Source organism: Phyllostomus discolor, chromosome X (assembly GCF_004126475.2).
Source record: "Phyllostomus discolor isolate MPI-MPIP mPhyDis1 chromosome X, mPhyDis1.pri.v3, whole genome shotgun sequence".
In the NCBI taxonomy this organism is placed as follows: Eukaryota; Metazoa; Chordata; class Mammalia; order Chiroptera; family Phyllostomidae; genus Phyllostomus; species Phyllostomus discolor.
The window spans coordinates 60,824,027-60,850,653 of record NC_050198.1 but is presented as its reverse complement, the minus strand read 5'-3'; the positions used below and the strand labels follow the sequence as shown (position 1 = coordinate 60,850,653).

The 26,627-nt window shown below is 37.5% G+C and overlaps 1 protein-coding gene across 4 annotated transcripts in view; it reads right to left on the bottom strand.

The window, feature by feature from the left end:
• Positions 1–26,627, bottom strand: part of SYTL4 (synaptotagmin like 4) — a 133,633-nt gene that overhangs the window by 68,798 nt on the left and 38,208 nt on the right. For 2 of the 4 annotated variants that reach the window (XM_036017029.1, XM_036017032.1), the window contains exons 2-5: positions 11,056–11,233; positions 10,592–10,807; positions 10,345–10,454; positions 10,019–10,121 (exon numbers count right to left, since the gene is read on the bottom strand). In XM_036017029.1, the coding sequence (XP_035872922.1) occupies positions 10,019–10,121; positions 10,345–10,454; positions 10,592–10,807; positions 11,056–11,165 (539 nt within the window). In that variant the 5' untranslated portion in view covers positions 11,166–11,233. Of the gene's footprint in view, positions 1–10,018; positions 10,122–10,344; positions 10,455–10,591; positions 10,808–11,055; positions 11,234–15,412; positions 15,467–26,627 lie in introns of those variants that run through there. The other 2 variants (XM_036017030.1, XM_036017031.1) reach the window with 2 other exon arrangements.

Below are 26,627 nucleotides of genomic sequence, written 5' to 3'. Positions count from 1 at the left end.
AAATAGCCTCTTCAACAAATGGTGTTGGGAGAACTGGACAGCTACATGCAAAAAAATGAAACTTGAGCACCAACTTACACCTTATATAAAAATAGATTCAAGGTGGATAAAAGACTTAAATATAAAGCGTGACACCATTAAAGTCCTAGAGGAGAACGTAGGTAGGAAAATCTCAGATATTTCACGCAGAAACTTTTTTACTGACTTGTCTCCTAGAGCAAGGGACATAAAGGAAAGAATAAACAAATGAGACCTCATCAAAATTAAAAGCTTTTGCACAGCTAAAGAAAACAGTTTCAAAATAAAAAGAGAACCAACTGTATGGGAAAACATATTTGTCAATGATACCTCAGACAAGGGTTTAATCTCCAAAATATATAAAGAACTTACGTGACTCCACTCTAAGAAGACAAGTAACCCAATTAAAAAATGGGCAAAGGACTTGAACAGACACTTCTCCAAGGAGGACATACAGAAAATCCAAAGACACATGAAATGATGCTCAATATCGCTAGCCATCAGAGAGATGCAGATTAAAACCACAATGAGATACCACTTCACACCAGTCAGAATGGCCATCATAAACAAAGCAACAAACAACAAGTGTTGGAGAGGATGTGGAGAAAGGGGGTCCCTAGTGCACTGTTGGTGGGACTGCAGACTGGTACAACCACTATGGAAAGCAGTTTGGAACTTCCTCAGAAAACTAAAAATGGATCTGCCTTTTGACCCAGCAATTCCACTGCTGGGACTCTATCCTAAGAATACTAAAACACCAATTCAAAAGAACCTATGCATCCCAATGTTCACAGCAGCACAATTTACAATAGCTAGGTGCTGGAAGCAACCTACATGCCCATCAGTAAATGAATGGATCAAAAAACTATGGTACATTTACACAATGGAATTCTGTGCAGCAGAAAGAAAGAAGGAGCTCCTACCCTTTGCAACAGCATGGATGGAGCTGGAAAGCATTATGCTAAGCGAAACAAGCCAGGCAGTGAAAGACAAATACCACATGACATCACCTTTAACAGGAATCTAAACAACAAAACAAAACAAAATTTAAAAAAAGCTAGCAAAATATAACCAAAGACACTGAAATAGGGGATAGTCTGACAGTGACCAGAGGGGAGAGAAGAGGGAATTTCAGGGTGGAATGGGTAGGGTTTACAGGAACAAATTTGGAGGACACATGGACAAAAACTAGGGGTGGGTGGTAATGGGGGGGAAGGGGGGAGGGTTGGGTGGGTGGGCTGGAATGGGAGTAGGGGGGAGAAAACTGTACTTCAACAATGAATAAAATTAAAGATAAATAAATAAATAAATAAATAAAAACAAGTAATATAAATTACTCTTCAACATGCTTATTCCAGTTCAGTGACACAGAGGGCCAGAGCCTGTTAGCTTAGAGCACAAGGTGGGAACCCACACTGTACAAGATGCCCTTCAACCACAGTGTGCATTCATACCAAGTCACATTCATTCACACTGGCACAATGTAGATACACCTATAACCAAACATACACAGGTTTGGGATGTGGGAGGAAATTGGGATACCCAGAGAAAATCCATGTAGACATGGAGAGAACATGCAAATGCCACACAGACAATGGCCCCAGTCTGAAATCAAGTTTTTTTTTTTCTCATCAACATTATACGGAAATGATGTTGAATGGATCAGTGTCATTCCAAGACCTGGGATACATACAAGGAAATGCCACACAGACACACAGACAGCGAAAATAATAATGTAGATCATTGGTGCTGACATGGAAAGATATTGATGTTATAGGTTTCTATATTTCTTCCTTTTAAACCTTACGTTATAACTGACAAAATTCATGTTTAAGTGTGTGATTTGAAGAGTTTTGACAGATGTGTGCAGTCATGAAACCATTACCACAATTAAGTTAGTGAATACACATACCACTATCAAAACTTTCCTTGTGCCCCTCTATAATCTATCCAACTTTCTGTCACTAAAGCTTAGTTTGCATTTTCTAGAATTTTATATAAGCAGAATCATAAGTATATACTCTTTTTTTATTTGGATTCTTTTACTCAGCATGATTATTTTCAGATTTAGCCATGTTGTGGCATGTATCAGTAGTCTACTCCTTTTCATTACTGAGTAGTATTCTACCATATAAACAAATGCTAATGTATCCTTTCATCTGTTGATATATACTTGTCTTGTTTCTAGATTTTGGTATTACAAATAAAGCTGCTATAAATATTCATGGAAAAGTCTTTATGTGGATATATGCTTTCACTTCTCTTGAATAAATACCCAGGAATGGGATGGTTGAATCACAAGGTAGGTGCATATTTAAATTTCTAAGGCATTATTAAACCATTTTTTAAAACAGCTTGACTATTATGCATTTCCCCCAACAGTGTATAAGTATTCCACTTGCTCTACATCTTCACAATCAGTATGGTCAGTCTTTTTAATTTTAGCCATTTTAGTGAGTACACAGTAGTTATTGTGATTTTAATTTGCATTTCCACAGTGACTAATAACGTTGAGCATCTTTTGAAGTAGGTATTGTACATCTATATATTATATTTGGTGGGATGTCTGTTTGAATCTTTTGCCCATTACTATTTAATTATCTGTGTCATTGAGTTTTTAAAATTCTTCCTCATTCACCTAATGTGCACATAGTTTAATCTTTAAAAAATTATTTTTGGAGTGACTCAGATTTTAATAGGTATTTAAAATACACAAACAGAAACTCCATAGTTTATATGACCTCAAAATTCTAGGTTACAGTTCAATGTAAGCCACCCATCCCCCCAAAGATTTAGTATATCCTCTTTTTAATTTACAAACATATCAAAGGAAATAGTATTGTAGGGTACAGCATTTGAGAAAGACACTGCTTCTAAAGTATATATACTTCTCAATGAAGTGGTCTTTGAGAATAAATCTAGCTCATTTTATTGTTTTCTTTCTTTTTTTATTGTTGTTCAAGTACAGTTGTCTCCATTTGCACCCCACCATTCCCCATTCCCACCCATCCCTACCTCCCACCCTCAATCCTATCCCCCTTTTGCTTTGTCCATGTGTCCTTTATACATATTCCTTGATGTCCCTTTCCCTATTTCCCCCCATTATCCCTCCCTCCCTCCTCTGGTTACTGTCAGTTTGTTCTTTATTTCAATGTCTCTGGTTATATTTTGTTTGCTTGTTTGTTTTGTTGATTAGGTTCCACTTATAGGTGAGATGATATGGTATTTGCACCTCCAATGTTTACAGCAGCATGATTTACAATAGCCAAGTGCTGGAAGCATCCTAAGTGCCCATCAGCAAATGAGTGGACCAAAATACTGTTGTACATTTGCACAATGGAATACTACAGAGCAGAAAGAAAGAAGGAGCTCCTACTCTTTGTGACAGCATGGATGGAACTGGAGAGCATTGTGCTAAGTGAAGTAAGCCACATGGTAAAAGATAAATCTAGCTCATTTTAAAAAGCAGAGAGTCACAAAATCACTTCTTCCATAAGTTACAGAGGAAACATTTAGAGTGGCTGCAAACATGTGCTGAGGCTTACATATATTTTATTCTCAATATTTTCTTAAAACTACAAGAAGGAATTAGGTTTCATACATTCCGTAGATCTTCACATCTTTAAAAAAAAGGCAAAGGTATCAAAGCATGCTATGATTTATTCTTCAGGGGATTTCTATTTGCATTATTAAAAAACAAATTAAAAAATTAAGAAATCTGCTAGGTCCATCCATACTGTCACAAATGTAAAGATAAGTTAGAGAAAGACAAATGCCACATGACTGCACTTACATGTGTAATCTAAAGAACAAAATGAATGAACAAACAAAACAGAAACAGACTGATAGATACACAGATCAAACTGATGGTTGCCAGAGAGGAGTGGGGTTGCAGGGCTGGGCAAAAAAGATGAAGGGATTAACAAGTATTAATTGGTAGTTACAAAACAGTCATGGGGATGTAAAGTATGCATAGGGAATATAGTCAACTATATTGTAAAAACTATGTATGGTGCCAGTTGAGCACTTGAAGTACTGGAGGAACTGGGAATACTTTGTAAAGTATACGACTGTCTAACCACTAACTCTATACACCTAAAACTAATACAAAATAATATTGAATATAAACTGTAATTGGAAAATAAATTTTTTAAAATTTGAGAATCCAAACCATATGTCTACATTTAGGCAGTATGGTAGTCCATACACTGGAACTATTAACACTAATTGTCTGGGGTAGAGGCAGAATTTTTATTCATTTGATATATGAGTATGTCTATATTGCTACTGAACCATCATATAAAACCTGAGAAAGTTATTTGTCTTTGGCTGAGAGGAAGTTAAAGATAAAACACAAATTTAAAAAAAAAATCACCAGCAGAAACCAAATGAAGAAAGGAACTAGGTCTCAAATCATAAAATTCAAATGATCATGGCTAAGAAAACAGAAGAAAGATTTAGCTCAGCAAAATTCCTTCCAATGTGGAGATGTGCAGACTGAGTGATTGATGAGGTGGTCCTGGGATAAGTCAAATAAAATGAAGTTCTCAAGGTTTGTAGCCCCTAAGTGGGTAGGCTTGTGTACATTCGGGGATCCTATGGGTCTCTCCAATGAACTCTTCTGTGACGCTGGGAGTTTCTCCTGTTGCTGCAATTCCCACAGGGTTTTACAGCCAGAGTTTTTGAGACTTCATTCCCCAGCGCTGGAACTTTGGGTTGCATAGTCTGTCTCCCTAGTTGTTCCTCCTGGTTTATCTGCACACACATGTGGGACCACCCAGTCTGCCAGCCATGGCCTCACATGCCTGGTCCTCTGGCTGCTGCCTTTCCATGCACCCACTCCACCCCTCCTACTAGTCTGAATGAATATTTTTTCTTTAACTCCTTGGTTGTTGGACTTCCATACAGTCCAATTTCCTGGCAGCTCTGGTTATTTTCTGTTTTTAAATGTGGTGGTGTCCTTCTTTTGGTTGTGTGAGGAGGCAGTGTATCTACCTACACCTCCATCTTGGCTGGAAGTCCCTCCAAAAAGTGGTCTTTAAAATATACAAATGTGGCATTAAGTGGGTAGAAATAGAAATGATTTGTGAAATGAACAAAAACCCCGTTCTGAAGAATATAACCATAGGAAAGTAAGTAGCTTCCTTGTGAGTCTTTTTCATTGCACAGGAGTTATTGAGTAAGAATATAGATTTAATAAAGCATAAGGGCTGAAATATAAGCTGATAAAATAACAAAATTAGAGACAAAAAGATTGTGAGGAAACAACAAACTAATAACATAACTAAGATAATTCATTCAAATAAGTAAATTAGAAATAGCAAAAAGGAACAGAGAGAATAAGAGAGGAAGGATAACAAAATGGCTGAAAATCAAGCACCCATTTATAATAAAAACACTCAGCAAAGTAGGAGTAGAGGGAGCATACCTCAACATAATAAAGGCCACATATGAGAAAACTACTGCCAACATCATACTCAATGGGCAGAAATTAAAATCTTTCCCCTTAGAATCAGGAACAAGACTTATTCGTCTTTCACCACTCTAATCAACATAGTACTCTAACTTCTAGCCACAGTGATTGGGCAGGGAGAGTAAATAAAAGACATCCAAATAGGAAAGTGGGAAGTAAAACTGTCACTATATTTGCAGATGACATGGTAGTGTACATAGGAAACCCTATAATCTCCACCAAAAAGCTATAGGACCTAATAAATGAATTGGGCAAAACAGTGGGATATAAAGTCAATATTCAGAAATTGATGGCATTTTTGTACACCAACAATGAACTGTCAAAAAGAGAAATGAGGAAAAAGAGTTTCACTACAGGAACAGGAAAAATAAAGAACCCAGGAATAAATTTAATCAAGGAGGTAAAAGACCTGTACTCAGAAAACTACACAACACTGAAGAAAGAAATTAATGAAGACACAAACTAATGGAAGTCTGTACCATGTTCATGGATCGGAAAAATCAACATCATTAAAATGTCCATGCTACCCAAAGCAATTTACAGATTCAACGCACTCCCTGTTAAAATACCAATGACATATTTCACAGATATGGGACAAACATTTCAAAAATTTATATGGATACCTGGCTGGTGTGGCTCAGTGGACTGAGCACAGGCCTGCAGATTAAAAGGTCCCAGGTTTGATTCCCAGTCTAGTACACATGCCTGGGTTGTAGAACAGGTCCGCAGTAGGGGTCATGTGGGAGGCAACCACACATTGATGTTTCTCTCCCTCTCTTTCTCACTCCCTTACTCTCTGTATATAAATAAATAAAGTCTTAAAAAAAAACTGTGGAATATTTACACAATGGAATACTGCACAGCAGAAAGAAAGAAGGAACTCCTACCCTTCCCAACAGCATGGATGGAACTGGAGAGTATTATACTAAGTGAAATAAGTCAGGTGGTGAAAGACAAATACTATATGATCTCAACTATAAGTGGAACCTAATTTAAAAAACAAACAATGAAAAGATAGAATCAGAGACATGGATATAAAGAACAAACTGACAGTGACCAGAGAGGAGGAAGAGTTTCTCTTCTCTGGTCACTGTCAATCTGGATAACAGGGAAAGAAGGGGAGTAGTTGGGGGTATGGGCAGGACGGGTAGAACAATGTGGGAAAAATGGGGACAACTGTAAATGAACAACAATAAAATTATTTTTAAAATGGACAAAAAGTCTAAAAAGACATATATCTGAAGAAATTATACAGATGGCAAATAAGTATATGAAAAGATGTTCAACATCATGTGTCAGTTGGAAATTTCCAATTATAACAACAGGAGGTATCACTGTGCACTTAGTATAATGTCTAAAATCCAGAACACTGAGAACATCAAATGCTGGAAAGAATATGGAGCAATAGGAACTATTCAATAAGTCACAATTCATTTTTGGTAGAAATGCAAAATGGTATTTTTTTTTCTAAGACAGTTTGGTAGTTTCTTATGAAACTAAATATCCTTTTACCACATGACCCAGTAATAACACTACTGGTATTTACACAAATGAGTTGAAAACTTATGTCCACACAAAAACCTGGACATAAATATTTATGGAAGCTTTATTCATAATTGTCAAAAGCAACCAAAATGTCCCTCAATTAGTGGATAAACAAAGTGGTACATTCATATAATGAAATATTGTTCAATACTAAAAAGAAATGAGTTACCAAGCCTGTGAAAAGACATAGAGAAACCTTAACTGCATATCGCTAGTGATAAAAGCCAAACTGAAAAGACTGCATACTATGTGATTCCCACTATATAACATTCTGAAATAAGTAAAACTATGGAGGGAGAAAAAGATCAGTGATCCTCAGGGATTTGGAGGTCAAGGAAAAGGATGAATAGGTAGAGGACAGGGGATTATTTTAGAGAAATATAACTATTCTCTATGATACTGCAATGGTAGATAAATGTTATTTTATTATACACTGGTTAAGACCTATAGAACATTTAACACAAAGAACAAATTTTAATGTAAACGATGGACTTATTAATAATGTATCATTATTGGTTTACAATTATAACAAATGTATCATGGTAATGCACAATGTTAATAAGAAAAACTGGAAGAGGAGATGAGAGGGTATATGAGAAATCTGTACAATTTTTCTTTAACTAAAAACTGCCCCCCATAAGAAAGTTTATTAGTAAAAATATTTTAAAAGATTTATTTTATTTATTTTCAGAGGGGAAGGGAGGGAGGAAAAGAGGGAGAAAAACATCAATGTGTGGTGGCCTCTCACATGCCACCCCCACACACACACTGGGAACCTGGCCTGCAACCCAGGTATGTACCCTGACTGGAAACTGAACAGACAACCTTTTGGTTTGCAGGCCAGCACTCAATCCACTGCACCACAACAGCCAGGGTTATTAGTAAAAATATATTTAAAAAAAAAAGAAAAAGAGAAATGGCTGAAAATCAATGTAATAACATAGAGGAAAGGGTTGGGCTAATCATGCTTAATTCCATTCATCTTTGTTTTTTTTTTTCTCTCTCACATTTTATAGTACAGGAAAAGGACACAAATGGAGGCTAAGGAAATCCAATGCTCCTGAGGTGGAGAACTTAACTAACGAAGCAGAAAAAGACTTCAGAGTATATGGTACAAAAAATTTTCCAGTAATGAAGAAAGAACTCATCAAGGGTGCACCACACATTAGGGAAAAATTATATACCACTGAGACATATCTTTGCTAAGTTACTAAACTTCAGGAAAAATAAAATGAATTTGTTCAGGCATATTCAGATACACGCATACACACATGCACAGTAAATTACCTACAAGGGAGAAAAAACAGAGCTAGCTAGCTAAGCTCAGACTTTTCCACTGTTACACTCAGTAACAGATGAGAGATGTCTACAAAATTCTGAAGGAAAGAAAGTGTGACCCAAGAATATAATATCTAGTCAAGATATTGGTTAAGTACAAAAGCACTAGACAGACATTTTAGCATGAAAGAGTAAAATAAAAATAGCACTCACAGCCCTTCTTAAAGGAACTTCTCAATGAAAAAATACAAGTAACTAAGAAATAGGTAAAGACTTCAGAAATACAGAGAAATCATGGTACAACACATGGCTATAAGCATACAATCATTTAAAATATGAACTAAAACTAAACAGATAAAACAAGCAGGTGATTTATGATGGCATAACAGACTGTAAATGTCAGTAATTTGAGTTATAAAAACTGGGAATAGGGAAAGAGTTCAGAGGAAGTTTAAGAAATCTAATCTCTTTCATAGCAGAGTCCTCTGATAATGTGTAATTGTGAAGCAGGTAGGTTTAAAAAATGACTAAATGACTGTTTGACCCAGCAATTCTAATCCCAGGTACCTATCTACTTAAGAAAAATTAAAACATATATCCAAACAAAAAATCATAATGAATGTTCATAATGGCATTACAGTCAAAAAATGGAAACAACCCAAATGTCCATCAACAGATGAATGGTTAAACAAATGCAGTATCTACATATAATGGAATATCATTTGGTAATAAAAATAAATTAAGTACTGATAAATGCTACCACATGGATGAACCTTAAAAACATTATGTTAAGAGAAAGAAGATGGTCACAAAGGACTACACAGTGTATGATTCTATTTAAATGAAATGTCCAGGATAGGTAAATATATAGAAAAGGAAAGTAAATCAGTGATTGCTTAGGGATGGAGAAGGACAGGGAGGCTGGGGGTTGTGATAAATAAAGGTTTCTTTTTAAGGTAATGAAAAGTTCTATAATCAACTAGGGCGATTGTTGCACAATTCTGTAAATATAATAAAACCCACTGCATTGTATACTATAAACGGATGAACTTTATGATATGTGAACTATATCTCAAAAAGTTTCTTAACAAAATGAGATTAGAAAAAAATTACTAACTTCTTAATATTTTCATAATGTATTTCTTTAGCTTAAAGGGGTGTTAATGACTAATATCTTCTATGGTGAAAAAAAAAAGCAGTTGCCTGAAGACAAGCAATCCTTCAACTTTATTTCAGTGTTTTATTCTGATAAATTCAAGCAAAATTAAAGAAAATGTTTTTAATTTAATATATTGTGACCCTATATTACCGAGTTTTTTCTGTCTATCCATTCACCTATACTGCTATCTCTATATGCACAAAAGATATCTGAAATAATTTTCAGATAATGTGAACACTGGGGGAGTACAAATTTGGGTGACTTATTGCTTTCTTTATCATTTCTTATATTGATTAATTTTTTAATGATAAGTATGTTATTCATACTTGTCTTTAAATTGTCCTCATAAAGTAAATAAATGCAAAGTGCTAATGTTTACATATGGGTAATAGGATTAAGAATATTTTCCTCCTTCTTTATTTTTTCTATACTTTCCAAATTCTCTTATAATGAACATCTATTCTTTTAGAAACAGAACAAAGTAAAATAAATAATACAATTAAAGGGCTGTGTAGCAGTTCTTGAAATGATTGTTTCTTTCTTACCTGTGCTCCTTCTGTTGTGGCTGAATGATTTTTCTTCCTGACCAGAGATCACCCATCTGTGACTGATGAAGGAGGGACTGTCCCACAGTCTCCCTTTTATTCACTTCAAGACAAACAAAAGCATGGCAGAGTGGTAGTGATGAGGGGTGAAAAGGAAACACATCACACTTGCAGATAATGCAATATAATCTTTATATTCCCCATAATCAGGTTGAGCCCATGAAGGTAAGATACACCATGAGTAAGAACACACAAGGATCAAACACCATAGGATCTATCACCGAGGTCAAACACCTCAAGGAACCACATCCAGAAAGGTCTGGTACCTGCAGGTTTGTGGCGCAGGGACAACCTGATTATCTCACTGCCTGTGTGGTAAGCAAAGCGATTCACTTTCTGCTCATAAAACCAGTCTCCAGTTGCCTTCTTCAGCTCTCTGGGAAGGAATAAAAGAAAATGACAGATAGATAAAGAATGGTCCTTGTCATTCAACCAACAAAGGCTGAGCGGAGAAATTCTCACCACAGCTAAGGCCTCATTTCCACCCTCTTCTCAGCCTTAGGTGACACTCACATTTCCTTGGTGCACACCTTGCACTTCCAGGTACCATTGCTTTCATGAATACAGCAGTCCCGGCACACCAGGTGATTACAACCCTGACAAGTGTTGGTCTTAGGAGTCCAACGGCCCAGATTCTCCTGGCACCGAGCACAGGTCCGATCACTATAGTGTTGGCTGCCTCTCTTGGCCCCCTTCCTTTTTACCTCCAGTAACTCATTCTTCAATCGCCTGCCAAGACCCAAAAGAGAAGGACAAGTGGATTCAGTATATGCATAGGTTAGAGAGGCATTGTAGGGTAGACACAGTAAACCTATTTAGTTCTGTGAAAGCAACAATCTCAGAGCCCAACCTGAACCAATGAGGAGTTATAAACCTCACACACAAGTTCCTCTGAAAGTCAGATGACAGTTATTAGAAAATGTCTGGACATCATTGGGAAAATGCCTGGGAACCCGTGCTTTTTCTGGGACTCTTACCTAATCCTTTTCTCATCTGCTTTCCGGAGCTCCTCATCTCGTTGTAGAACACTGAGGATCAAATCCCTTTCCATCTCAGACAGAAAAGAGAGGTCAAGAATCTCCGACATGACTTATTTTTTTTTCTTCTACTCTTCTTTCTTCAAAACAATCAGACAAGGAGAGCTACCAGAGTTGCCTGAAGTAAGGTAAAAACTAATTTCACACAAATAATTAACTCCAGAATAGGACCACAGCCTAAGAGCCTTCAGCAGGATACTTTCCCCTTGAGCCAGGCTACAGAGACATTGTAGAAGTATCTGATCTAGTTACCATTCTCACCCCCACCTGAATCCTGCCTGTAAAATGAAGAGGCTTTGATTTGTCAAGAATAAAAATTTATTCCTGACTCTGGGAAAGGGTTGGGTTTTTAAGCATAAGCATTTTGGTTAGGAAAGAGCTGAGGCCCACTGAGTCAAAGTCCCCCTTCACTAAGTAGATCCTCAGTCATCTAATTTTCAATATTTTAAATGTTGTCAACTCTCCAGCCTATCAACACAAAAAGTCAGACAGCTGGTCTCTGTATTTGAGGAAAAAACCACTTGAGGACTCCTGCAAGTTGAAGCCCATTTCTCCATTCCTCACCAGTTTCCATGTTCCCAAGATTTGGTCAACTTTCTGGTACATTTCAAAACTTTCATCACCTCCTCTATCTCCCAAAGTTCTTATTGAAAATACTATCTCAAGGATAGCTTCACCCATTTCATACACATTGGTTGAGTACCCACTCTGACAGGCATTGAGCAAAGTGTGAGGAATAGAGAGATGAATAATATAGCCCCTGTCCTTAAGAAGTTCACAGAGTAGTAGGAGAGACAGATACATACAAATACAGTACAATTTATTAAGTGCCATCAGAGGGATAATAAATTAAATGCTATTGAACTTAGAGAAGGAATTAATTAATTCTATTTTGCATAGAGAGGGAAAAGAGAGGGCTATATACATGGAAGGTTTCACAGAATAGGTAGACTTTGCCTTATGAACACAGTGTATGTTGGTGGGGAACAGTGGTAGGAGAGATAGATCAAGGCCAGATTATATAACTCTCAAATACTCTTAACAACTAAGAATTTTAAAATTCATTAAATAGACAATAGAAACCCATCATTTTGTTGTTGCTTTGTTTTTTATCTTGGGAAGTAACATGATCAAATTCATTTCACAGAGATAACTCTAGCTATAGCATGAAAGACTGATATACAGGACAGACTGAAGTGCAATTTGGTAGTGCATAACACACTATAAAATGTACATACTCCTTATTCAAGCAATGCCACCTCTAAGAATCTACCTAATAGGAGTATTCACACAAATGTGCACACAAGGGCATATATACAAGAATGTTACTACAAAATTATTTGCAACAGAAAAAAAGTTCTTTAACATAGGAATCATTAAACCAAATAATATTTCCATATAATAGCATACTATTCAGCCATTTAGAAATGTGGTAGATCTTTATGAAAATACATCCCTGACTGAAAAAAGAAGTTATTATGGACTCCAAGATGGCTGCAGAGTAGATGGAAGCTACACTCACCTGCTCTTGGCACCAAAACAGATTTACAGCTAAACTATAGACCAATCAACCTGAATAACCAAATGAAGCCTGGCTGAACTAAAATATTATACCAGGTTTTTACAGAAGAAGCCACATAGAGACTAGTAAGAAGGGCAGAGACATGGAAAGGGCTAGCCCCCACACCCAAGTGTAGCAGCAGCCAGAAGGATATTGTGGCAGGAAAACTTCTTCCCCCCAGGAGCATTAGGTCTCAACTCCAAGGAAGTATTCCCAACCCAGAGCAACAGAGACAGAAAAAGGAGCCTGCATAGCATCTAGTAGTAAAAATCACTGGGGATGCAGTCTGCCTGGGAGACCCAGATGCATTTTTCATGGATGAAGACTCCTACTATTACAGCACCAGCCTGGAAAATGCACTGCCTAGGCTCTGATTGCTGTTGAGCCCACTCTGCCATACTCAGGTCCTGCAGAAAGGTCTGCTTGCTGCAGCCAACAGTGACTACTGGGGACCTCTTTTTCTGCGTGGCTCTTGGCAGATATCCAGAGAGTGACTAAACTGCGTGACTTTTGGAAGGACTCAACTCCCCCACCTTGAGAGCACAGCTAGAACCCCTCCCCAATCCACTGAATCACGTGGCCAGACCCATCCTGCTGAGTTCAGCCAAGCAAGGAGCCAGAGTGCTGCATGGAGCTGGGAGTTTTGAACCAAAACATGTCTCCCAGGAAATATTTTGTCCTGAAACCAGATAGGCAGGGGCTGGGGTCTGTGGTTAAATCATGGTGCAGGGTTGGGGGAGGGACAGGACACCCTTATCTCACCAGCGAGCTCAGCCCGCACTACCCTAGGAACAGGAAGACGTGCCTGCACCCATCCTACAGGATTGCAGGCACCACCCCCATCTTAAAGGTTTGTGGTACCATGCCCAACAGGAGACTATTTGGACCAACCCTTCCAGTTCCCAGACACCCCACCCTGCTGGGCTTAGTTCTGTAGGGGAAAGGAACAGCAGCTTAGAGCGCTACTGTCCCTTTGAAATGACTCATTCAAAGAGTGAGTCCTTTGAAGGTTAATGTCTGAGACTGAGAAGAAGTCCTTAGCCCCTTCCTGTGGGCTAGGCTGGCATCACTCACAATGGGAGACTCTTTTGATCTACCCCCATGAGCATGGGGTGCCTGAGCTTGCCCCTGCAGAGGGGCCAGCTGGCTGTACCCGGTCAGAAGCCCCTCCAGATAGAACTGGAGTTGGAGACTCTGGCAGAGACTGAGTGCTTTGGCTTTGGAGTAGGGGCCACTTGCTCCACACTGAATTCCTTACTGCAAGATCCCCAAGTAAGAGAATTACTAACTATGTCCTCCTGACCCCAATAGCCACATCTTATTGGGCTTGCAACATATGGAAGGGTTTGTTTTGTGCCTAGCCCAAACCCATGCTACAGTCTCTTTTTGGAAGGCTCTGGAGGAAGAAGATGGCAACTTTAAGGGGGGGGAGTAGCTGACAGGTGGAGACAAATCTCACAGAGTCTTTGTCCTTTTACAGACCTGCCCCCAGCTCTAAGCTGGAGGAAGCTACCCCTTATACACATATTGGTCCCTCCCATGCACACCCAGGTCCACTAGATGAAACCACAAAAAGTAAACAGTGCAAAGGCTTCAGAACTGTAGCCTAAGGCCAGTTACACATAACATCTGACACTGACCTGTACCTGAACCCCACCAAAGTGGGCCCAGAACCAACACAATCAGTGATGGGCTTCAGACCACACCACAGCTCGACCTAACTAGCCACACAAGCATCACAACCAAAGGGTGGTTCTAGCAGTCACCCGAGCCTACTGGGAACAACTTGGCCTCAGGGGACACCACCATGCACAGTGTCTCATACATGGTGATAGAGTTTTACCCTTCAAGTCAGTCTGCATGAAGGATTAGTCCACCCATGAAAGTGCCAACAACATTCAAGCCTCAACTATAGCAGGGGGGGTGCACATAACCCACAAGAACATTCCTGGAGCATGGACCCCAGGTGATCTGGAAGATTGTGCCACCAAGTATAACACACCTTCATCATAAAGCCATCATAACAAGTTTGGGAGTCACAGCAGATCAAGCTAATACAGAGACAAAATGGGAAGATGAAGAAATATGCCCCAATCAAAAGAACAAGAGAAATCCCCAGAAAAAAAAAATGAAATTAAATGAACGCAACCGAAATACCAGATGCAGAGTTTAAAACAATGGTTATAAGGCTGCTCAAGGACCATAAGGGAAGAATAAATGATCTCAGTGAGAATGTAAACAAAAAGATTGTAAGCATTAAAAAGGACTTAGAAACCATAAGAAGAAGAACAATTTAGAGATGAAGAATACACTATCTGAAATAAAGAATACAATAAAGAGAATCAGAATAAGGTTAGATGAAGCAGAAAATCAAATCAGTGATTTAGACAACAAGATAACAGTAAGCACCAAAGCATAGAATAAAAAAATACAAGAGAGTTTTTTTAAATGAGAAAAATCTAAGGGACTGTAAGACAACATTAAGCATAACAACATCCACATCATAGGAGGTCCAGGATAAGCGAGTGAGAAAGGGAGACAACCTGCTCAAAGAGATAAAGGCTGAAAACTCCCCTAACTTGGTGAAGGAAAAAGTCACACAAGTTCAGAAAGCAAAGAGAGTCCCAATCAAGATGAACCCAAAAGAACCACATCAAGACACATCATAATTAAAATGGCAAAGGTTAAAGACAAGGAGAGAATCCTGAAATCACAAAGAGAGACATAGTTACTTACCTACAAGAGAGTTTCCATAAAGCTGTCAGATGATTTCTCAACAGAAAGACTTCAGGCTAGAAGGGGTTGGCATGAAATACTCAAACTGATGAAAACCTAGGATATGCAAACAAGATTACTCTATCTAGCAAGGGAATCATTTAAAATGGAAGGTGAGCCTGACTGATGTGGTTCAGTTGGCTGGGCACTGTACCTCAAAGTGAAAGTTCACTGGTTTAATTCCCAGTGAGGACATATAGTTAGGTTATAGGCCCAGTCCCTGGTTGGGGAACATGTGAGAGGCAACCTATTGATGTTTCCCTCACCCATCAATGTTTTTCTCACCCATCAATGTTTCTCTCACTCATCAATGTTTCTCTCCCTTTCTTTCTCAAAAAAAAATAAATAAATAACATCTTCTAAAAAATTAAAATAATTAAAATTAAAGGTGAAATAAAGACCTTCCCAGACAAAAAAAAAAAAAGCTAAAGGAGTTAAGTACCACCAAATAAGTATTGCAAGAAGTGTTAAAGGGTTTGCTTTATGAAGAAGAAATAGAGAGAGTAACATAGGTATAAAGAGTAAAATGGGGCTGGTCCAATGGTAGTGGATTATCAGAATTCAAATAAAGCTAGTGTCACTAAAGTTGGACTCCAATCCCCCACTACTCAATTTGACTGGATTTTAGAAACAACAACAAAGACAGCCCAGAGCAAGTAGAAGGAAGGAAATAACAAAGATCAGAGCAGAATTAAATGACATACAGACAAAAGAACAATATTAAGGATCAATAAATCCAGGAGCTGGTTCTTTGAAAAGATAAACAAAATTGACAAGCCTTTAAGCTGACTCATCAAGAAGAAAAGAGAGAGGACCCAAATGAACATAATAAGAAATGAAAGAGGAGAGATTACAACTGATATCACAGAAATACAAAGGATTGTAGGAAATTACTATGAAGAACTACATGCCAAAAAATTTGAAAACCTGGGTGAAATGGACAAATTTCTAGAAAAATATAATCTTCCAAAACTCAATGAAGAAGCAGAAAGCCCAAGCAGACCAATAAGAGATGATGAAATTGAAGCAGTAATCAAAAACTCCCAGCACACAAAAGCCCTGGACCAAACACTTTCACAGGAGAATTTCACAAAATATTTAAGGAAAAGCTAACCCCTATCCTTCACAGGATATTCCAAAAAAATCCAAGAAGACAGAACACACCCAAAGTCCTTTTATGAAACCAAAATCATCCTAATCCCAAAACCAAATAAAGACACAACAAAGAAAGAAAATTGCAGGCCAATATCACTGATGAACATAGATGCTAAAATCCTCAACAAAATATTGGCAAACCACAGTCAGCAATATATTAAAAAGACCATACAACATGATCAAGTGGAATTCATCCCATGGATGCAAGGATGGTACAACATTCACAAATCAATAAATGTAATACATCACATAAGCAAAAAGAAAGACAAAAATTGCATGATCATACCAATACATGCAGAAAAAGCATTTCATAAAATACAGCACCCATTATAGGGAACTGATCTGCCTGGCAATGGCAACTGTAGCTCAGCCCTATGGGAAAGCCCATAGGCACATGGTGGCACATAGGATGCCAAACCTATGGATCGCTTCTCCCATGGGAAATTAGTCCTGCATTATACCTAGGCTGCCTTGTGATTTGTTCTTCCTAAAACTTCCTCACCCTGAATTGAAGCAGCAAATGCGTAATGCATATCTTTAAAGTAACTTTCTGAAGTCTGTGCTAATTCTCCCAAGGACTGAAGTGTAACCAGACCAATTACTCTTATCGTTCCCTTGCACTTGCAACATTTTTCCTTATTAATCTATAAATAGTAATCAGTAACATCTTTTCCATTGCTATCTGTAAAAGTAATTAACTAAGGCAAACCTAAGTATAATGAATGAAAACCTTCTTTGATGTATGCTATGAGAAAGCCAATAAAAACCTGTCAAGGCAAGGGTTGGGGAACTCTCTTCTTGAGAGAGTGGCCAAAGTGCTCTCCCCTTGAGAGAGTGTCCATGCCATCCCTTTTTCTCCACAAGACTCAGTAGTCCATGTGAATTTGTCTCTATTCATCCATAGCACTGTGGTCACTGGGCTGCTGTCCACATTAACCCATTTATGATAAAAACACTCAGAAAGTGGAAATGGAGGGAGCATCTCTCAACATAATAAAGGCTGTGACCTACAGCCAGCATCATACTCAATGGGCAAAAACAAAAAACTTTCCCGCTAAGATCAGGAACAAGACAAGGTTGTCCATTTTCACCACATCTATTCGCCATAGTATTGGAAGTCCCAGCCACAGCAACCAGTGAAGAAAGAGAAATAAAAGGCATCTAAATTGGAAAGGAGGAAGCAAAACTGTCATTGTTTGCAGACACATGATAGTATACAGAGAAAATCCTTCAGACTCCACCAAAAAACTACTGGATGTAATAAGTGAATTTGGCAAAACAGCAAGATGCAAAGTCAATATTCAGAAATCAAAGGCATTTTTGTACACCAACAATGCAACATCAGAAACAGAAATCAGGGGGGGAAATCCCATTTGATATAGCAACAAGAAAAATAAAGTACCTACAAATAAACTTAACCAAGGAGGTAAAAGACCTATACTCAGAAAACTACACAACACTGAAGAAAGAAATTAAGGAAGACACAAACAAATGGAAGCATATACCATGTTTATGGATTGGAAGACTTAACATCATCAAAATGTCCATACTACCCAAACCAATTTATAGACTCAATGCAATCCCTATTAAAATATTAATGACATATTTCACAGCTATAGAAAAAAACACTTCAGAAATTTATATGGAACCATAAATGTCCCAAAATAGCTTCAGCAATTTTGAGAAAGAAGAACAAAGTAGGAGGGATCATAATACCTGATATCAAACTGTATTACAAGGCCACTGTAATCAAAACAGCCTGGTACTGGCATGAAAACAGACACATAGACCAATGGAACAGAACAAAGAGCCCAGAAATAAACCCAAGTCTCCATGGTCAATTAATATTTGACAAAGGGGGCAGAAGCATAAAATGGAGTAAAAATATCCTCTTCAATAAATGGTGTTGGGAGACCTGGACAACTACACACACACACAAAAAAAAAAAAAAGAAAGAAAGAAAAAAGAAAAAAGAAAATTGGTCACCCACTTACCCAATACGTAAAAATAAATTCAAGGTGGATAAAAGAATTTAATATAAGTCCTGACACCATAAAAGTACTACAGGAGAACATTGAGAGGAAATTCTCAGATATTCCATGTAGTAATATTTTCACTGATATGTCCCCTAGATCAAGGGACATAAAGGAAATAATCAACAAATGGGGTCTCATCAAAATAAAATGCTTCTGCACAGCTAAAGAAAACAGAAGTAAAATGAAAAGAGAGCCACCTGTATGGAAAAACATATTTGCCAATGATACCTTAAACAAGGGTTTGATCTCCAAAATATATAAAGAATTCATATATGACTCAACTGCAGGAAGACAAACAAAACAATTAAAAAATGGGCAAAAGACCTGAACAGACACTTCTCCAAAGAGGACACACAGAGGGCCCAGAGGCATATGAAAAGATGCTCAGCATCACTAGCTATCAGAGAGATGCAAGTTAAAACCACAAGGAGATACCACTTCACACCAGTGAGAATGGCCATCATAAACAAATCAACAAATCACAATTGTTAGAGAGGATGTGGAGAAAAGGGAACTCTAGTGCACTGTTGGTGGGAATGCAGACTGGTGTAGTCACTATGGAAAACAGTATGGAATTTCCTCAGAAAACTTAAAATGGAACTGTCTTTTGACCCAGAAGTTCCACTGCTAGGATTATATTCCAAGAACACTGAAAAATCAATCCAAAAGAACCTATGCACTCTAATGTCCATAGCAGTACAATTTACAATAGCCAAGTGCTAGAAGCAACCTAAGTGCCCCTCAGTAAATAAATGGACCAAAAAACTGTCGTATATTTACACAATGGAATACTATGCAGCAGAAAGAAAGAAGGAGCACCTACCCTTTGAGACAGCATGGATCAATCTGGAGAGCACTATGCTAAGTGAAATAAGCCTGGTGGTGAAAGACAAATACCACATTATCTCATGTTTAACAGGAATCTAATCAACAAAACAAACAAACAAGCAAGCAAAATATAACCAGAGACACTGAAATTAAGAACAAACTGACAATAACCAGAGGGGAGGTGGGAGAGGATAATGGTGAATAAAGGATGAAGGGTTTTGAGGAACAACTATAAAGGATGCACGGGCAAAACTAAGTGGAGGTTGAATCAGGGGAGGGAGATAGGGATGGCTGGGGTGGGGGGAGGGGTGGGGTAAAAGGCAGACAACTGTACTTGAACAACAATAAAATTAAAAAAAAAAACAGAAATTCATCCACATAATGTGCATCTCCATTCATACATGAGATAAATTTAAAATACGTATATTAAAAAATAGACTAGAATTCTATAGTTATTTTAATCATTGAAAAAAGAATAAAATGGCACTAAGTTGGTACATATCAACAACCTTAAATATAAGTGGATTAAATGCTCCAATCAAAAGGCACAAGGTAGTTGAATGAATAAAGACATATGACACATATATGTGCTTTCTACAAGGGACCCTCCTCAGAACAAAAGACACATAAACACAGAGTGAAGGGATGGAAGAAAATATTCCATGAAACTGGAAAAAAACAGCTGGGGTAGGAATACTTATATCAGACAAAACAGACTTCAAAACAAAGGCCATAACAAGAGACAAAGAAGGTCACCACATAATACTTAAGGGATCAATCTAACAGATGATTTAATCTTGTAAACATATATGCACCCAATAGAGGAGCACTTAAATTTGTAAAGAAAATCCTGGTGGATATTAAGGGAAAGATGAATGGCAATACAGTCATAGTAGGGGATTTAAACACCCCACTGTCACCACTGCATATATCTTCTGGGCAAAAAGTCAACATGCAACAGCGACCTTAAACAACACACTGAATTAAATAGATTTCATTGATATTTACAGAACGTTTCATCCCAAACAGCAGAATATACATTCTTCTCAAGTGCGCAGGAAACATTCTGAAAGATAGACATGTTAGAACACAAAAGAAGTCTTCAAAAAAATTCAAGAACACTGAAATCATACCAAGTGTCTTCTTTGAACACAATGGTATGAAATTAGACACCAACTACAACAAGAAAACTGAAAAACATTCGAACACATAGAGGCTGAAGAGTATGTTATTAAACAATGAATGGGTTACAATGAGATCAAGAAAAAATAAAAAATTACCTGGAAAAAATGAAAATGAACATATAACAACCCCAAACCTATGGGGCATAGCAAAAGCAGTCCTGAGAGGTAAGTTCATAACATTACAACTCTACCTAAAGTAGCAAGAAAATTTTCAAATAAAGCATCTAACCCCAAACCTAAAAGAACCAGAAAAGGAACAGCAAAACAAATTAGCCCAGAGTAAGCAAAAGTAAGAAAATAATCATCATCAGAGCAAAAATAAATGACAAATAGACAAAAAAATACAGATCAATGAAACCAAAACTGGTCCTTTGAAAAGATAAACAAGGTTAAAGGAACTTTAACCAGATTCATCAAGAATAAAAGAGGGAATATATCTGAAGAAATTCAATTTTAATTGAATTGTTTATTTTTTTTCTTTTTGGTGTTGAGTTTTATAAGTTCTTTATAAATTTTGGATATTAACCCCCTATCAGATATATCAGTGAATATGTTCACATATTCCATGGGTTGTCTTTTTAGTTTGTTAATGGTTTCCTTTGCTGTGCAAAAACTTTTTGGTTTGATCTAGTTCTATGTGTTTATTTTTTTCTTTTGTTTCCCTTGCCTGGGGAGATATATCCAATAAAATATTTCTATGAGAAATGTCCAAGATTTTCCTGCCTATGTTTTCTTTGAGGATTTTTATGGTTTGGGGCCTAATATTTAAATTTTTAATCCATTTCTAATTTATTCTTGTGTAAGGTGTAAGAAGGTGATCTAGTTTCATTTTTCTGCACGTATCTGTCCAATTTTTGTAGCACCATTTATTGAATAAACTATCTTTAGCCCATTGTATGTGCTCATTTCCTCTGTCACATATTAATTGGCTTCAAAGGTGTGGGTTTATTTCTTGGCTCTCTATTCTGTTCCATTGATCTATGTGCCTGTTTTCATGCCAGTACCATGCTGTTTTGATTACTATGGCCTTGGTATAATTTGATATTAAACAGCATGATTCCTCCAATTTTGTTTTTCTTTCTCAGGATCCTGAATAGACAATTCCCCAAAGAGGACATACAGATGGCTAACAGACATACGAAAAGATGTTCGATGTCACTAATCTTCCGAGACATGCAAATTAGAACCACAATGAAATACCACCTCACACTGGTCAGAATGGCTATCATCAATAAATCAACAAACAACAAATGCTTGTGAAGATGTTGAAAAAGGGGAACACTTGTACACTGCTGGTAGGAATGCAGATTTGCACAGTCACTGTGGAAAGCAGTATGGATATACATCAAAAACTTAAATATGGATCTGCCTTTTGACCCAGCAATCCCTCTTCTGGGAATATATCCAAAGAAATCCAAAACATTAATTTGAAATAACATAAGCACCCCTATGTTTACTGCAGTGTCATTTATAATCACCAAGATAAGGAAGCAGCCCAAGTGTCCATCAGTAGTTGAATGGATAAAACAACTATGAGACATTCATACAATGGAATTCTACTTATATGTAAAAAAAGAAGAAAATTTTACCTTTTGTGACAGTGTGGATGGACCTGTAGAACATTGTGATAAGTGAAATAAGCCAGTCAGAGAAAGACAAATACCATATGAGTTCACATATGTGGAACCTAATGAACAAACTTAACTAACAAGCAAAATAGAGACAGATTCATAGATAGAGAGCAGGTTAACAGCTATGGGGATGGGGGGTTAGAGAGTGAAGGGACTGAGCACAAAGGAAAAAGGACTTATGGACATGGGCAACAGTGTGGTGATTGTGGAGGGAGGAGGTAAAGGAAGCTAAATGGTAATAGAAAAATATAATAAATAATAAAGAAGAAAATACAAACTCATAAGTGTATATATGAAAGGCTATAACATACCTCACTTATTTAAAAGGTTTTATTTATTTATTTTTTAGAGAGGGAAGGGAGGGAGATAGAGAGAAAGAGAGAGAAACATCAATATGCGGTTGCTGGGGGTCATGGCCTGCAGCCCCGGCATGTACCTTGACTGGGAATCGAACCTGCAACACTTTGGTTCACAGCCTGAGCTCAATCCACTGAGCTATGCCAGCCAGGACCATACCTCACTTATTTAAAAGAAACTTCACAAAATGTATGAAGATTGATTTGAAAAGGGGCACACAACATTAGCCAATGTAAAAAAAAAAAAAAAAAGAGAGGGGAGGGACCCAAATAAACAAAATCAGGAATAGAGAAGTAACAACTGACACCACAGAAATACAAATATCTGCAGGATAATACTATGAAAAACTACATGCCAACAAACTGGACAACCTGGGTGAAGTGGATAAATTCCTAGAAACATACGATCTTACAAAATTGTGTCAGTAAAAATCAGAAAACCTGAATAGAACAATTTCAACTAATGAAATTGGAGCAGTAATCAACAAATTCCCAGCAAACAAAAGTCCTGGACTAGATGCCCTGACAGACACATTTTACCAAATATTGAAAGAAGAACTAACCCCTATACTTCTCAAACAATTACAAAATATTCAAGAAGGGAGAAGACTTCCAAACTCTTTTTATGAGTCCAGCATTATTCTAATTCCAAAACCAGGAAAAGACACAAAAAAAGAAAGAAAATTATCTCAGAAAACTAAAAATTGAACTGCCTTTTGACCCGGCAGTTCTACTGCTGGAATTATACCCTAAGAATCCTGAAACACTAATCCAAAGGAACCTATGCAGCCCAATGTTCCTAGAAGCACAAATTTACAATAGCCAAGTGTTGCAAACAACCTATATGATCTCACCTATAAGTGGAACCTAATCAACAAAACAAAAAACCAAGCAAAATACAAGACATTAAAATAAAGATCAAACTGACAGTAACCAGAGAAGAGTGGGAAGAAGGATAATAGGGTATAATAGGGGAAGGGACATCAAGGAACATGTATAAAGGACACATGGACAAAGCCAAAGGGAGTAGGTTCAAGTGTGGGAGGTGGGGATGGGTGGGTTGTGTATAAAGGACACGTGGACAAAGCCAGAGTGGAGTAAGATTGAGGGTGAGATAGGGGGGCGTGGTGGTGGGGAAATGGAGATAACTGTATTTGAAGAACAATAAAATAAACAGATAGATAGATACAAATAGAATCTTGAAACATCAATCCAAAAGAACCTATACACCCCAGTGTTTATAGCAGCATTATTTACAATGAGTCATTTACAATGGCTCAGCAGAGCGTGGGGGGGTAAAAATGGAGAGAAGTATACTTGAACAATAATAATAATAAAAAAGAAAATATCTCTTATGAATATAGATACTAAAATCCTCAACAAAATATTACCATGCCAGATCCAGCAATACATTAAAAGATCGTACATCATGATCATGTGGGATTTATTCCAGGGATACAAGGTTGGTACAAGATTTGCAAAATCAGTGATTGTGACACATAAACAAAATGAAAGATAAAAATCACATGATCATATCAATAGATGCACAAAAAACATTTGATAAAATCCAGCACCCATTTATGATAAAAACTCTCAGCAAAGTGGCAACAGAGGGAATATAGCTCAATGTAATAAAGGCTATATATGACTAACCCACAGTCAAAATCATACTCGATGGGCAAAAACTGAAACTGTGTCCTGCCTGGTGTGGCTTTGTGGATTGAGTACCAACCTGCAAACCAAAGGGTCACTGGTTCAATTCCCAGTCGAGGGTACATGCCTGGGTTGCATGCCAGGTCCCCAGTAGGAGGCGCACAAGAGGCAGCCACACGTTGATGTTTCTCTCCCTCTCTTTCTCCCACCATTCCCCTCTCTAAGAATAAATAAATAAAATATTTTTAAAGAACTAAAATTGTTTCTCTTAAAATAAAGAACAAGGCCTAGATGTCTACGTTCACCACTCCTACTCAACATAGTACTGGAAATCCTGGCCATAGCAATTAGTTAAGGAGAAGAAATAAAAGGTATCAAAATTGGAAAGAAGAAAGAAAAATTGTCATTATTTACAGATGACATGATATTGTACATAGAAAACCCTAAAACCCCACCAAAAATCAACTAGATCTAATAAATGAATTTGGCAAAGTAGCAGGGTACAAAATTAATATTCAAAAATTGGTAGCATTTTTATATACCAGCAATGAACTATCAGAGAGAAGCTTAGAAAACAATTCTCTTTAGCAGTATGAAAATAATAAAATCAGGTACTTAGGAGCAAATTCAACCAAGGAGATATAAGATCTGTACTCAGGAAACTAGTATAGGTGAATGAAGAAACATTGAGGATGACACAAATAATTGGAAGTATATACCATGTCATGGATTGGAAAAATTAACATCATTAAAATGTCCATGCTACTCATCTTTTTTAAATAATATACATAGTTTTAATTTTTGTTCAGGTACAGTTGTACTGCCTTTTCCCTATTGCTCACCCCTATCCCATTCCCCCCACTCCCATTGTCAATCCCCCTCATTGTCCGTGCTCATAAACCCTCTACAGATGTTCCTTTTCTTGACCCTTTCCCTTCTTTCCTGTGATAGCAACTACCCTCCTTCCCTCTGGTCACTGTCAGGTTCTTCTTTATTTCCAAGTCTCTGGTTCTATTTTGCTCATTTGTTTTGTTCATTATGTTCCACTTACAGGTGAGATTATGTGGTATTTGTCTTTACTGTCTGGCTTATTTCACTTAGCATAATGTTCTCCAGTTCCATCCATGCTGTCACAACGGTTAGGAGTTCCTTCTTTCTTTCTGCTGAATACTATTCCATTGTGAAAATGTACCACAGTTTTTTGATCCATTCATTTACTGATGAGCACTTAGGCTGTTTCCAGCACTTGGCTATTGTTAATAATGCTGCTATAAACATTGGGGTGTATAGGTCCTTCTGAACTGGTGTTTCAAGATTCTATTTGTATCTATCTCTCTATATGTTTATTTTATTGTTCTTCAAGTACAGTTATCTCCATTTCCCCACCACCATACCCCGCTATCTCACCCTTGATCATACCGCACTTTGGCTTTGTCCTTATGTCCTTTATATATGTTCCTTAACGACCTTTTCCTTTCCTTCCCCCATTATCCACTGCCCCTTCCCTCTGGTTACTGTCAGTTTGTTCTGAATTTCAAAGTCTCTGGTTATATTTTGCTTGATTATTTGTTTTGTTGATTAAGTTCCACTTATAGGTGAGATCATATGGTACTTGTCTTTCACCACCTGGCTTACTTCATTTAACATAATGCTCTCCAAATCCATCCTTGATGTTGTGAGTGGTAAGAGCTTCTTTCTTTCTGCTGCATAGTATTCCACTGTATATCACAGTTTTTTGATCCAGTCATTTACTGATGGGCACTTAGGTTGCTTCCAGTACTTGGCTATTGTAAATTGTGCTGCTATGAACATTCGGGTTCATGGGTTCTTTGGAATTGGTGTTTCAGAATTCTCAGGGTATAGTTACAGCAGTGGAATTGCTGGGTCAAAAGGCAGTTCGATTTTTAGTTTTTTGAGGAAATTTCATACTGTTTTCCACAATGGCTACCCCAGTCTGAATTCACACCAACAGTGTACCAGGGTACCCTTTTCTCCAAAACCTGGCCAGCACTTGTTGTTTGTTGATTTATTAATGATGGCCATTTTGATAGGTGTGAAGTGGTAGCTCACTGGGGTTTTAATTTGCATCTCTCTTACAGGCCAGTGATGTTGAGTACTTTTTATGTGACTTTGGGCCCTCTGTATGTGTCCTTGGAGAAGTGTCTGTTCAGGTCCTTTTCCCATTTTTAATTGGATTGCTTGTCTTCCTGGAGTGGAGTCATGTGAGTTATTTATATATTTTGGAAATCCAACCCTTGTCTGAGGTATCATTGGCAAATATGTTTTCCCATAAGGTTGGTTCCCTTTCCATTTTGTTGATGTTTTCTTTAGTC